The following is a 15181-nucleotide window of genomic DNA, read 5'->3' on the forward strand; positions in this document are numbered from 1 at the left end:
CCCAGTGACACGTGGCATCCAGCCCCACAGCATCGCCGTGTCCCTGGAGCCGAGACCTGATGTCGATCATGCCACGTAACCCTGGAAGGGGCAGCTGCAAGTCCTGCTCGTGGCTTGCCACTCTCACCAGCCCTATCCAGCCTTGGCGATTGGCATTATCCACCCTGCTCCACAGAAGCCATTCTCCCGATTAATAAGGCTCAGATTTCCAAAGACATAACGGCTCCTACCTCATTAAATCAGTGGGTGTTAGGAGCCTGAATTCTTTAGGAAAAACACCCTGTGCCTGTGTCCAAGTCCAGTCCCACTCAGTTCCCGTGCCAGGACAGTAACAATTTCTACTGGAGGACAGGGTGTCATAACTCTACTTAATAACCATTCAAATTCCTGTTTGCTCTAACAGCAGGTAGCCAATTGGGCTGAAGTTTCTCAAAGATTCAATTTTAACTCTCTGAATTTCGTAGGCAGCTTGTCTGGCTTCCCTTCATAAGCTTCAGGAACAAAGTCTCAAGAGGCAGACCCTAAGGAGGCTGTTAAATCAACACACAAGTATTTCTTTCTGTACATGCTCATATTCAAACCGAACACATTCGTGTCCTGCGCATGCGTGGTCCTGGCCAGGGCTGGCAGCAAGCTCCAGCAGGGCTGAGACATCCCTTTGGATTTTCTCATATGAGTAAAGATGGCTCCTGGCAGCTTCGAGACAGGGAATATTTTCTTACCTTTTGCTTTAGCCCGTAACTGGAAGGACAGAGGGACGGGAACAAAGCAAACCTTTGAAATTACAGCAAAAGAAAGATGCTTTGTTGTAAAGCAAATGGGCACGAGCACTTTCTTCCTCTCACCTCTGGGCTGCTCTGCACACCTACCTACTTGCTTCACTATACTATTCTGCCTCTTTTAATCACAATAGCTTGCTTTGAACGATCTGCTTCCACTGAGGATGTTCAGCCACTGACAGATCTGCAGAAACAGGGACAAGACTCATTCCTCGTACTGGTGGAGCCGGTCTCTACCTGAAACTGGGATGAAGATATACGGGTACAAATCACAGCGCAGGCTGCCGACAGCGATAACTCCATGGCTGGAAATCCCACGGCAAACCTCCGAGCGGCCAAGGCACCGCGTACGTCCTGGGCCACTTGAAAGTTTGAACCGTGACAAGGAGAGCTTGCCGCTTCTTGGAAAGAGAAGAGGGCCATTTTTTCCTCTCTACGCCAGGACTCATATAAAAGGAATAATCTATATTCGTTTGGATTATACAAGCTACAAAACACACCTTAGCTTCAGTTCCACATTTAACCAATCGCAGAAGCCATTTGTTGCCTCGTATATTACAAAGCAATAGAGATTTAAGGGATAATGGTCATGGCGGCAGAGTATACAAAGCAATAAACTGCTTTTGAGGTTGGTTAAATGCCAAGTGATGCTGAGGCCTCAATGCCATAAACATTATTTCTATTATATGACAAGATAAGAGGATACAATAAACCACAAAGAAGAAAAATCATTTTCTGGCCTCGTGAAAGTTCTGGGCTTCGCGTTTCTTGGACACTGCACGAGCATCACCTCCGTGGCATGGGTTTAAGGGGAATAAACTGTTAAATTAAGGGTGGGTTTAAAAAGCAAACGATTGTTTGAGGAAATGGCCTGTATAACTGTAGCGCTGGAATTAGGATCTGAGTGATGATTTGTGTCACTTATAAAAAGTGAAATGGTGTGGAGTGGGGGGGCAGGGGCTAGGGAAAGTCTTGGTCCCAGTAGAATATATTCAATATTATGGCCCCTCCATTAGTTTGGGCAACAGGAGTGGACAAAACAGTTTTATTAATAAAGATGTTCCTCTGTTATGACACTTCATAAAGCCTCAAGCATCCAGCGCTCCCGAAGCCTTCAGGAGAGGAGCAGAAGAGGCACGACTGTCGGAGAAGCACGTCTATCCACCAACCCACGTTTCACGCTGCCAGCCTGCCTGCCCAAATCGGCCATCAGGCACCCTGCGAAGGGTTTAATACGGTTTTATAAGGGAGGATATAGAGCCAGACATTGAGCGATTCCCTCTGCCACCACTGGCTCACGGTAATGAAGCAGCACCAGAGCATCCGAAGCCCCCGCCTTCCTTCCAGACCTTTGCTCTAGATGCCTTAGACAGGATGGCTGAAGTTTTAATTACCTTGTGTTAATGAGTCAGAGCTGCCTCATTATACAGACTTAGTTAATGGCAACGCTAAAGTTTACAGCTAACACTTGGTTGCGCTAAGGCTGCCTTTCATCACTCAGTATGTTTTAAATGGGATTAGAAGATTTTAATAATGATTAGCAGCGCACACCACCCCCAGATTAGTTTCACTTAACGGATTCAATGAAAGCCTTACTTGAGGCATAGCTCTATGTCTTCTGCAGACCTTCTGGAGGCAGGGGCCTGCCTCCACCTCCCTCCTCACCCTCAGGCAGTGGCATGGGGAGGGGGGCCCACGTCCCTGCTGGAAAATAGCTCTTCTCCCTCTATGCAGAGAGGGCCAGGGGGAAGGGGGTCAGGGAAAAATGTGTCACCTGTCCTCTTAGAGAAGAAACCAGATCAATGACCTTGAGAAGAATCTTTTTTAAAAGCCGTATATGCGGCACATTTAGAAGTCAGCTGTGTCACAGCAGACTCACTGTTGGGAAGTGATCGCGTACAGAATCCAAAAATAACAACCATTAAAGACCTAGCAACCAAAACATGTTTACATACCCACTGAAAGCCCACTAGCTGTGATGATATGGGGGGTACAGTAAGATCTGCTCATCTATTTTCGGTGGCCATTCCCTCTTCCCCCTCCTCACTTCCCTGAAAAGTTAGCTTTACAGTCATTTTCTACGTAGAAACAGTGAAGGAAAAGGAGGAAAAAAGGGCATACAGCATAAAAGACAGGGCTGGTACCAGCTACAGAGGGAAAGAAGCAGCTAATGGTTCAAAGAAATTACACCAGGAAGCAAAATAATTTTTTTTTTCCCTTTAAACTAAAGGGGGAAAATCACCACTGGCTTCACAGTAATTGTCTCCAGTCCCCTGTTCAAATTAGTTTGGCTCTGCTCTCCCTTCTTCTCCCGTGACCTCTCATGCTACTGCACGTCTCAACACAGCATTTGCAAGAGGCAGATCACTAATTTTAGGGAGCGGAAAAGGACTGGGTGATTTGTCCCCATGCCCGCTGCCCCAGCTGATAGCAAAATCCAGAAGCCCATCCCAATTTACTCAGGACCAAAGCAGCCTGTTCCCACAGGAGCAGCCCACCAAAACCAGAGTGCACCCCTCAAACAGGGGAATACCCAAAAGAGCAGGAATCTGCAGGGATAAAGACACGCCAATGGATCGGGCACGGGATCAAAGGTTTAGAAATGAGAGAAAGGAATGGAGATGCTGGAGCCACCGTGGTGAAAGGACCCAGTGAGCCAGGCATTATCCCAAAAATGTTGACGCTGATAACCAAAGAGGCTCAACAGCCACTGACACCCTCCCATTCAAATGGCTTTTTTTCCTAAGCAAAATGCACCCAAAGGTCTTAAAGAATCAGAAAATAAGGCTGAATCCTGCAAGGAAGTCTCCCTCTCAGTGTCACCCACAGTCTGGCTTGGTTTTGAGCTGGGAAAAAGCTTCCCATGCTGTAAGCGATAACGCAGCACTGCTGGGGCGTGCATCTGTGCGCCTGGGTGAAAAAAGTCAGATTACCTTCCAGAAAGCTCAAAACTCTGGATCGTACAGACTCTGAGGGGAGCCGCAGGCACTCAGCACCTGTGGGAAGGTCAGGATATTTCTGCAGCAGATCACACAGAGCTGAGTGCCTCCCCCGTGTTTGAAGACAAGGGTCTCGATCTTTAGGAATGAGGGAATGAACTGAGATGGGTGCAGTCCCCTCTGACCCTTGTTAAGGTGTCACTTTAACATGAGTCCACACGAAGAAGCCATTTCTGATGGGATGATCCACGGCGGCTTGTCAAGGGTCAGGGTTTAATGCCAAAAGGCAGCACAAGCTGCTGGGGAAACAATGCAGCACGTGCTTCAGAGGTTGAGCCCTGCAGACAGCTGCTGGCCACCATCAGCCCCCCAACTTCAAATTCGGATTTATTTTTAATAATAAATTCAAAGCTACCAGTTGCACTGCCCCGTCCAGCTCATCGCAACGATCCAATTTTACTCCACTTGCCCCAAAAAGAAGAGCTCACCGAACATTCATTTTAGCTGATGATCTTTCCACGACGGTCTGTACGGCTCTTGGGTACCACTGCGCTTCTACGGCAGTACTGCTGCGCGTTAGTGGTGAGCAGGATTTGTAAAGGCTCTTAAAAAACCTTCAACGTGAAGCTGATGTACAGAATAGAGGACAGAAAATGCACGTAAGACACTAGGACTTACACAGAGAGGCTCGGAGATCCATGTATTTAGTTAGACCAAAGGACTGTTAGGGGATGACTTGATCAGTCAGCAAACACCTACAGACATCAGAAATTTGATAGGAAGGATCTTCTGTCTAACAAACAAAAATTAATAAGATCCACAGCCTGGAAGCTGCAGCTGAACAGGTTTAGACTGGAAATAAGGCATAATTTTTCCTTACCAGCAAGAGCAATTAACTATTAGAACAACTTAACCAAGGGCTGTGGTGAATTTTCCATCACTGGAAATATTTTAAATCAAGCTTGGATCATCATTATTTAATACATGCTCTGGTTTGAACAGGTATTGAAGGACGTTCTAGGAAACTGTGCACGAGGTCAGGTTAGATCACAATGAATCATACCGGTATGAATTACCCGGATTCTAACATTTCAATATTAACATGAAGAATTGTCAGAATTACCCATAAGCAGCAGTCTGGAACAGCGAAAGGAGGAAGCAACCACCTTTATATGTCATTTGTGGGAGATTGTGGGAGATTAAATTTAAATACATTGTTGTTTGCCTTAATTGCTTGTTTGAATCCGATTTTAAGGTTGTATGATTGAAGTCCTCACATCATTAAGTGCTCAAATACAGCTAATACATTTTATAAATGACTTGCACAATTTCACAGGCAAAGAAGTTCAAGATAAAAAGCAGCCTACAAAAAAAAAAAAAGAAAAAAAAAAGAGAGGACGATCACCTGCAACTGGATAGAAAATGCTTCAGATGAGACTAGTGCTAAAATGATCAAAAAGCTGAGAAGTCCGAACCGTGTATTTTTAAAGAGCCCCAGTCCTCAAGAGTTACCAGATGAGATTTTTGACCCATTTCTGCACTATAAAAATAAATGCGTCACAGAATTCACATGCGGTCTCAAAGGATGTGCCCTGGGGATGCAGAATTATCTTTAATTTCATTTGAGAGACCCACAAGAGGCATTAAGATAGTAAATACACTGAAGAACTGGGGGGGGACACGACAGGGGGAGTACCCTGGGACCGGTTAGAGCTCCCAAACGCGTCACGGCCATAATAGTTTGGCAACCCGACATCCAACAGTTGCAGCCAGGAAAACAAAGTGTGCGCGCATCACTTAATATCTAATTAAAAGCCACAATTCCCCCCGCCTGCCTTCCCCTGCAAAAAGCATCTTAGCATTTTGAGGTTCAAATGCTTCAGAACAGACAAACCCAATTCTCCCTGCACTCTGCACGGGGCTGTACTTCCACAAAAGCCCCAGTTTCTAATGGCTCCCATTAAAATAGCCCCAGCAGTAATTGCACAATCCCCCTGTTCCTCCCATTAATACGGCGTGTGAGCCGCCAAGACGCTGCACCACCGAGCGCTGGAGAGACCCTATGGAGAGACCCTAAACTCAGCTGTGGGAAAGCATTAGCTTCATTGCAAAACTAAGCAAAATGCAATGGAAAGGTGCCTTCCCAGGCAGGGGAGCCTACGAGAAAGGTCGTATGACTGAAAAGAAGCGATGTGACTCATTCAAAGCAATAATCATTTGCCCTAGGAAAGCGAGCAAAAGTTTTACAAGGCCGTAGCCAACTCTAGCATGCTGTCCATGGAGGAAAAATTCACAATGGGTCTTTTTTTTTTTTTTTTAGAAGCCCAAAATAGACTACGGCAGTTTGAGGTTCGCATAACACAAACCATCAACTGCCACATTCTCAGCTGCTTTACCGAATATGCTATAGCAGCTAACTCATCCCGACAGAGAACGAATATCTGTCCTTTGGTTAAATAGCCTTGAAAGAAGATGAGCAATGTTATCAGAAAACATTAACAGGAGATCAGCATGTTTTCTCTGGGCTGTGTGGGTCTCATGGAAAACACCAGCAGAATAACAATACGCCACAAAGCAAGGCAGATTTCATTACTTTGGAGTGCCTGCACTTGCTCATAACCTGGATTTACACACTGCAAATCCTCTGATCTGATTACCTCCAGTGATCACGTAAAACACCGGCTTTAAACTCTTTGCCTCAGTGATAAAACAGCCACTTTGATTCACAACGACACATTCACAATAAAGTATACTGTAAACGTACCTGTCCACAGCCGGGGGCATTGCACACAAACGGCCTGTCGTCTCCCATATTTCATGCAGCTGAGCTAAGCTGAGGAGAAAGGAGAGAAGAGGAAATTGTTAAATAAGCTAAAAAAATTAAAAATATCAAGAGCAGAAGCTGCCCTTTACAGGGCTGTAATTAATCAACGCCGCGCTCACAGGGAAGGAGGATCTCTTTGTGCCCTAGACACAATCAGGGAAGAGAAATTAATCCAACCCAAGCTTAAATAAGACTTTGGAGGGCCCAGTCGATTTTTCACGTATGAGGAGAAAGCGCTGCATCGCAGCTAGAAGGGCTCATTGGGAACCGTGACAGGGAGACAGCGCGGGCCAGTGGGTAGGAAAGGAGCAGAAGTTTTCCACGCCTGGGCTCCCACCAAGGCCCACCACCGAGTCTCTGAAGGGCCAAGGGACTTTCTGCATCTCAGCATCACCACCTGCAAGACGGGGACAACGCTCACCTCTCGCAAAGGACCGCCTGGCACAGCAAAGACCTGTGAAACATCCCCCAGATGGAGGGTGTCGAGGAAGGGCACAGCCTGCTTCACCCTCCCTTAGTATTTACAGTAGAAAGCACAGACACATAAGCAAAGACACTGACAATCTACAGGAGGAAAAAAAAAAGTGCAAGCAAGAAGCGATCAAATAAATCCAAGTCCTCTCTATGTAGAAGTTATATCTTCAATGGGAGAGAACTAAAATTTGTCATTTAATTAATTAAGGGATTATAGGAGTGGTGCTCCGTTTTACAAGGCAATAATCTGGCTCCCTAGTGGGTAAACTACAAGGCTGATGGCAGGGGTAGTTTATCACAGATTATAGCCAAGGATAACAAAACACTCAGTCCTATTACGCTACAAGTGAAGCTATTCTTATTAATAAAAAATAAGAGTAAATAAAGTAACCCCCACCACCTCAAATTCAAGAAATAATGGTTCCCTCCCCCCACTGATATTTTTATAGCAGGATTTTAAAAAGCTATAATAAAGCAAATGCTATCTCTTCAGGGGGTTTACTGTGCGAACATGTTCTGGCTGTTCATGTTGCTTCCAGCATCTCTTACTCCAAGTTTGGCACTTGGCTTCAGCGACGCATGTCAGCTTGCTACAGCCAAGAGCAGAAATGAAACCAGAACGCGGCCAAAACACATTCACGAAGACACAGGCTCTTTTAGTTAGCTTTTTGCATTTCTAACCATTAATACACGCACACACACACACACTGAGCGGCAGCGAGCGAGAGGGTGGGGAGACTTGTTATTTTTAGGAGCTATATGAGAAAGTGCTCCAAGAATGCGACTTAGCAGCAGAGGGTGAATGCATGTGCTACAGAAAACAGTCCCCTTTTGCTTTTATTGAGAAGACACAGAAATCAATTATTGTTTAATATGAAAAAAAGATTATTTTTCTACTACCATGTGCTAGGGCAGCATGCTGCTAAAATGGGTGGCTACAAGAGGTGGAATTCCCCTCCTCGAACGCTGGCTCAGCCACAGCGCACAACGGCAACAACCAAAAGCTATGAGAAAGTAGCTGCCTGCTCTTCTCCCACAAAAAGGGGAGCGACGTCCACAACACTAGACTATGTTTGGATTTATTAAGCAAAACTCCAGGGCCTATGCAAACACGAACTCACAAAGGATAAATAGCCCTCTCACAAATGGAACGGGCGAGCAGCCAAAACGCTCCCTAGCATAGGACAAGCCTAATAATAAAGGCAATATAAAGATGGCCAGGAACATCCACCCACCACAGCAGCCCCCCAGAAAAGCCCACAGAAGTGAAACGGGGCTGGCAGAACTGGAGGGTGGCGCGGTAGGAGATGACAGCAGCTCTGTATCGGAAGATGAAACCCCGGCGAAGGCTAGCCTTGAGGTGACATGGGCGCAGATGACAGCAAGATGAGGCTGCAAGAGGATATGTTAAAAAGATCGGACTCTTCGTACCATCCTTCTGAACTTCCACTGAAGCTCCAAACTGGGAACGCGAGAAACCAGAACACTGACCCATTGCTCCTGCCTGCTAAACAAACGGGGATCTGGCCTCCATCTCTCCACAACCAACTGATCCTCCTCCAAGAGGAATCTCCTTCGGGCCCTGAGGCAGCTGACTTGCATGCATCGGCTGCATCCTACCAGCGGACATATGAGCTGCTGTCACGACCTGCTCTGAAGGCACAGAGAAGCCCAGGCTTCCTCAGGAAGTTTTAATGTGCAAAAGTAGTCTCTAGCAAGGAGGGATGAAGAGGTCAAACCTTCTTGTAATACCGAACCACTGCTCAGATCAACTCCCTGACGCTGCCAAGAAGAGAAGCACAAAACTGATTAAACACTTTTTATCACCTGCACTTGAGGTCCAAAAATATTGCACCTAAACCTTCCAGTTAGCTGCACAAAAAGCTGCAGCTCTGAGTGAGTCAAGACACAGGGCTTAGTCCTTCATCACCCACTCCTAGCAGAGGGCAGCCCAATTACTACTCTTTCTGTAAGAAAATAATAAGAGGAATCAGACCAGACACAAAGGAAACATCAAGTCAGTAACTACTAGTTATTTTACCACCACCTTTGCAGTATAGCAGCCGGTAAGACTATGATATCAGGACACAGACCAAATAAAAGTCAACAATTGCTGTCTTGGGCAGCCTGGACCTTGGTTTTTCCCCTCCCAACAGCCTTACTTTTAGGCAAAGTAAGTCTTCCTTGCCCAAAAGAGACAAGGATCTGTCCCACAGCTCTTAGCATAGCCAAGGCTCCCAGGAACTGCAGTCCGTGTTGTCTATCAAGCTGAATGGAGACGCAAGAGTCACTAGTTCCAGATTTCTTAATCCCTATTCAGACAACGATTTGTGCATGCTTTGACAAGTTGGTTACCAGCCTACAAAACGAGGGGCACAAGTTTGCACTCGTGGGTGCTCATGGGTTTGTGTTTGAAGGGCACTTTGATGATGTAAATAGCACCAGGAATGACCATACTTAGAGCTGGCAAGCTAAGCGCGTGGCCATGTGAGAGCCTGAAAGCTCCTCTCGAGTCCTCACAGCCAGGTACACCGGTAAGCTGGTCTACAAAGCGAGCCTGGGGCATCAGTTTTTACAGTCTGTTCTCAAACTAACCACAAAAATCCAAAGTCCTCTGCCAGTCCAGCACCGCATTCGGCAACTGTCAAGTCATTAAGCAGCTCCAAGTTAAGAGCTACGGTACTGAGACAGCAGCAAAGTCACAAAACTTTAGAGGACAGTTGTAATGCCCCTTGCTGTCAAAGTCAGGCTGGTGCTGGAAGTGTCTGAAGACTGTTTAAATCACCCCCCGTACATTTAAACTCGGTTGTGTGGGATGAGGTTGGGGATGTGTTTATTTCATCAACAAACAAATCTTATTGTTAAACACGCAGCATAATTGTTATGGAGGGAGACTGCTGTATTTCACAGGGCAGCCAACCCTATGCTTTTTTAATTAACACAGGTCAGAGATCTGTCCTTACCGCTGTCACTTATGCAGCTTGCTGTCTTCGCCAATATGAAGAACTTCAGGGTCTCTCTACCTCGTATTTATGCTTCCGATGCATATAAAAGCTATTTGAGAAATTAAAGAAATGGATCAGCTGTCACTCCCGCGGCTTTGATAACACTAACTGAAACAGAGAGCAGGAAAACAAAACAAAAACCCAATGGCATTTCAGGCTGCTTGCCAGCTACTTCTGATAGTGTAACAAGCAGCTCTATTAAAAAAAATCGGGACCAACACACTGCAAAAACCTCAGTTTACTTGATCTTGCAAAGTGTCAGGAGGATTCACTCATTCTTTAAAGAAAGATTTAGCTGCTCGTTCACTACAGAATATGACTGGTATGTACATACATGTGCTCAGATTTATATCACATTTAGTCAGGATAAATTGCTTCAATAAATTCTATTCTTAAGAACAGGCAGAATAAGCAGATGATTGGATACTGGGAACACATTCTCATTCCTCTTCCTGCAGCCGTGGGACAGTATTTCACTGTTTTGATGATTTTTAGCATGTTGAAAACAGCAAGGGGAAGCGAAGAAATGCAGACAGATTACTGAAGCGTGCTTCAAAGTTCTGTCAGCACAGACCTGACAAGCAGCTGCTGCCTCACGGAAAACAGAAAAGACATTTTCAACCAAAATAGACTGTGCTCCCCAAGCCTGTATGTGTTTTTCTCTCTCTCTTGCCTTATTAACTCATGCAAATAACCTATAGGCTGTCTGTAAAAAGAAGTAAACCCAAAGCCACACTTGGCAGAAGTCTCGAGCGTGTGTTGTGCTGATAATCAGGCACCCCTTGGAGTTTGCACAGGGTATTTAAGAGTACAAATTTCCTGAAGACTAGCTCGTATAGAGCAGCGCTCTCAACGGGAGCAACTCCTCTGGAGCACGCACAGCAGGCAGGAAACAGAATAAACATGAGCTTTGCATCCAAGAGTGCATCTGCTCCGTAGAGGATCTCATTCCCACCTTCAACCACAACTTTAACTCCTCACCAAAGCAACTGCAGCATCGCAAGGGGATGTTTGCAAAGCGTAGCCAGGACAACAGCCACACTTCACCATTTCTCCAGCACTGCTTATCCATGGGTGGCAGCGCTGACAGAGCAATGACGACTTTTTCCTGAAGTTAATCTCGTTCCCGATTTGTTGGGGACATCGCCTCTTCCTACTTCTGGCATAGAGATAAACGTGAAATATTATGTGGAGTGGTTCAGCGCATGCCAGGATGCTGAGCTGACATCGAGCTGGCACGGGAGGCACATGTTGTGATAGCATCCGAGAGACGAGGGGCTCTTCTGTGAACAAAGCGAGGCAGAGCCCCAGAGCAACGTTCACCCAAGTCCTATTCCCAGCTCCGTCACTGCCTTGTGCTGTGATCTTGGGCAACCCGCTTACGATTGCTTTGCAGCTAGAGAAAAACGAACCCTCTAGAGATTAAACGCACACCCACGTAGGCTCCACTTATTCAATTGCTGCGTGAATTGCATTTGTAGGGTACGAAGGTATTTAAAGTTTTGATTCCACAAGGAACTCGTGCGCGAAGCCTCCTGTTAATTCAGGTCCTTAGCTGGGAAGGATCGCATGCGTTTTTAAAGGAAAAAGTAATCAAGTCACAGGTGATGCATAATAAAGTTAAGTATTTTGCTGTGTGTGCTATGAGGCAGCATGTTTTAAATGTGCATTAACAAGAGTGCGTTTTGCGCAGCCCGAGGCCTTACTGATAGCAGAGGGCTTCTATTAAGCTCAGAAGAACTACAAGACATTGTTTTGGAGATGATTATTGGTCTGATGAAGAAAGAATTGGAGACAATCTACTTAACTTTGAGGCTTTGGAAAATCTGAGTCAAGAGTGTGAACGTGGTGGTGCAGACGCCACATCAATTTTGTGTGCAATACACCAAGCATGCTGCAGATTGCTTAATAAATAATTCAGTCAGCAGACCCACCTGAAACTTGCTGGAAGAATTCCCTTGTGAAGAGTCAAGAGAATTAAAAAAGAAAACCCTCAAACAAATCAAAATATCAAATTAGCACCTGCAGAACTCAAACCATAGAAAATCCCCTTAGAACCATAGAAGCTCATAAATGAAAAATCTATCACGGGCTGAACCTGGGCACAAGAGCTTGCTCTCAGTGATGAAAAGGTGGCAATTTGCCCCTATAATGGACATTAGGAGACCTATAGGCTTGGGTACAGCTGCACCGAAGAGGAGACTACTTACCACTTTTGAACTCTTTTGTCCTCTCAAAGTTTAAACCTAACAGAAGGTGGTCTTCTCCACGTTTCAGAATATATACCCTATCACCTTAGATCAAATATATTTAGAACTATGTTTTAACTAACCTGTTTGCAATGCCTGGTGTAGACAGGATCAACTGTAATCCAAGGTAGCTGTGAGGATCCCTAATCTAGGCAAGCCCCTGCAAAGGGAAGGCAAACAGATGGAAGTGAAGAGTTTTGCCGGCAGCACCAGTGCCAGCACGGGAAGAGATTACATGCTGCGATGTTCGCTGTGCCTCCTTCTACACAATGGAAAGAGAAGGGTCTTCCCAAAGAGCTGTGTAAGGCCACAGTCGGAGCTGGATAAGCCTTTGCCAATTTTGTGATGACAAAGCATATCGTGACTTGGAGGAGATGCACAAACCTCCCACTACCACCATTTTAGGGACATAAAACTCCACATGCTTTCCAAATGGGTGCTTTGGAAGTTGCTTTGCTATTATTCTGCCCTGTGACTCTTCACAGAAGTCCACCGGGAAGCAAGAGAGTGCAAATAGGACAAGGAGTAATCGTTTTAAACTAAAAGAGAGAAGATTTAGGCTAGATAGAAGGAAGAAATTATTTACAACGAGGGTGACGAAACACTGGCACGGGTTGCCCAGAGAGGAGGTGGATGCCCCATCCCTGGAAACATTCAATGCCAGGTTGGACGGGGCTCGGAGCAACCTGATCTGGTTGAAGAGGTCCCTGCCCATGGCAGGGGGGTTGGACTGGATGAGCTTTAAAGGTCCCTTCCAACCCAAACCATTCTCTGATTCTAGGATTCTTAATGAGTTGCTGGGATTGGGAAGCAGGAAAGGGGTCAGGACTAGTACCTTCTACTTGAGCATCTTTTTAGTAGACAGCTCATCCCCCCCCCCCCCGCAGAGGCTCTCCCTCTCTTGGACACAGTTCTCCCCAGTCTAACAGGAAAGTTCTGCCGCTTCCCACCGTTACCGCTGAGTTTCTCAATCATCCCTTTTCCCCCCACCAACATCCATGCACGCACAGACCTTACTCACCCCAATCCCCTACTGCCTCCCCGGATAAGGTACATTAAACATTAACAAAATGTATAATTTTAAACTTGGCAATGAACCACAATCTAGGTGTGAAGTTCTAGAGAGGTTAAAAGTGATGCCCGGATTCATACATAGACAGGATGATGCTGTCATCTTTACAATTAAAATATGTATTTTACCCATATTAAACAGGCTCCTGGTACTTGCAAGAGCTGGAAAGGAAAAGGCTGCAGGTATTGAGTGAAAGCTGAAGCCTTCCCTTCCAGTCCAAATGAACTGCACTGCCTATCAGATCCTCTGTTCATGATGAACAACTTGACTGGGACACTGGTCTGGGGATAAGCTGGTTTTGCTTACCTCAATAATCAACATTTCCACTTATTTAAAAGTTTAATTCTTCCTGCACATATTAAAGTCAGCCCATATGCTGCTTTCCCCCTGGTATATCAGTCCATAAACCGAAGTGGTCCCAAAGCATGTTAACTAACCCATTAAGAAAAAAACTAAGCCCGTTATCCTAGTCTAGACAGACACCTAGGGGTAATATTTTAACTCCCTTAAAAGGAATTAGACATATTACATGCATCAACAACAGCAATGAAAGACCAGCCTTCCTGAAAAGGATTTCCCCCAGGACGTGTGTTGGCACCTCATGGAACCCATTTTAAAAACTTCCATTTGGAAACAGTCTAGGAAGAGGCATGAGAAGCAGGATCCACGTTTTCAAAAGCACATTTGGCATTTATGGATCCTTTCATCCACGATGCTCTATAGCCTTTCAAATGCACTATTTTAGCTTTACAGAGGAAAAGAGTTTCCGAGGTATGCCTGTAGCCACAGGACAAGTCATGGTTTGGGTTGGCAGCATTAGCCTGATGCCACGGAAAGGGCCACAGTCAGGCTCTTAATTGTCTTTAGTATTGTTACCCACAGCCACGCTTCCACAAGCGCACGTAACCACAAATATCCCACACCCTAGTGGTAAGTACACTCGGTTGCCCTAATACGTGTCAGGATCCAGGTACGAGCGGTGTGGGGTTTTTGCGTTCGTGAAGCTTTTACGGACCTGTTCCAGCTGAATTACTGACAAGTAGCTGAGGTCTGGAAGCAGTCTCAAGCCAAGATTTGTAAATCTGAGTCATGCCTCTTCTGGTTTGCGAAAGCCGTGAGCAACCAGCCCCTCATCCCCTCCGAGGACGTTGCTGGGTCTCTTACCCTCCCATGTCCAGCTGCCTCCCACGGTGGCCCGACATCTCCTGTGCCCAACACTGGGATTCTCACAGCTCCCACCAACTGGTAAGCACTTTTTTTTCCTGGATCACCTCAAATCCCCATCAAAAAACGCCTTTTCCTTAAACCTCAGTATTAAGTTAGAAGAAACTCCCAGGTCATTAACTCCGCTGAACGTTGGGGGATAGAGTTGGTATGAAAAATGCTCTAAAAATAAGGCTCTATTGTTGTATTTGCATGTGACTATTGTTATTACAGGAATGCTTGTGCCCAACACACTTGCATCTGTGCCTTGCAAGACAAGCTGAAATACTTCAGATCCCAGTGAACACTTGAGTGTATGCAAAAATTGTTCTCCTTCGAGTTTGCCAGCACAGCTCCCCTCTCCAGCATGAACACGCTTACTAGTATACCAGTACAAGCACATTTATGGTTTATTCCCATAAATCATAAGGATAAACTTTACATTAATATGACCACAAAATTAAAGCTAGAGGTTGCACCAACTATGAAACAAAACCAAAAGAGCTGCAGAGCAACCTCCTAAAAATAGGCTTAAAGTACAACAGAAAACAAAAGCAAACTGCACGCTCTGCTGACAGAAGTCTCTCTCTGCTAAGATTTACCCGCCTAGGAAGACTCGAGTGAAGAATGAGCTGC

The 15181-nt window shown here is 45.6% G+C and overlaps 1 protein-coding gene across 7 annotated transcripts in view; it reads right to left on the reverse strand.

Moving 5' to 3' along the window:
• The window catches only part of LOC142420973 (cyclic AMP-dependent transcription factor ATF-7), a 70386-nt gene that overhangs the window by 42441 nt on the left and 12764 nt on the right, over positions 1 to 15181 (reverse strand). For 2 of the 7 annotated variants that reach the window (XM_075525341.1, XM_075525340.1), the window contains exons 2-3: positions 9980 to 10070; positions 6483 to 6551 (exon numbers count right to left, since the gene is read on the reverse strand). The exons of 1 other annotated variant lie outside the window; for it this stretch is intronic. In XM_075525341.1, the coding sequence (XP_075381456.1) occupies positions 6483 to 6530 (48 nt within the window). In that variant the 5' untranslated portion in view covers positions 6531 to 6551; positions 9980 to 10070. Of the gene's footprint in view, positions 1 to 6482; positions 6552 to 9979; positions 10071 to 12353; positions 12431 to 15181 lie in introns of all 7 variants that reach the window. 4 more of the 7 variants (XM_075525338.1, XM_075525342.1, XM_075525339.1 and 1 more) reach the window with 3 other exon arrangements.

This window comes from Mycteria americana, chromosome 26 (assembly GCF_035582795.1).
Source record: "Mycteria americana isolate JAX WOST 10 ecotype Jacksonville Zoo and Gardens chromosome 26, USCA_MyAme_1.0, whole genome shotgun sequence".
Lineage (NCBI taxonomy): Eukaryota > Metazoa > Chordata > Aves > Ciconiiformes > Ciconiidae > Mycteria > Mycteria americana.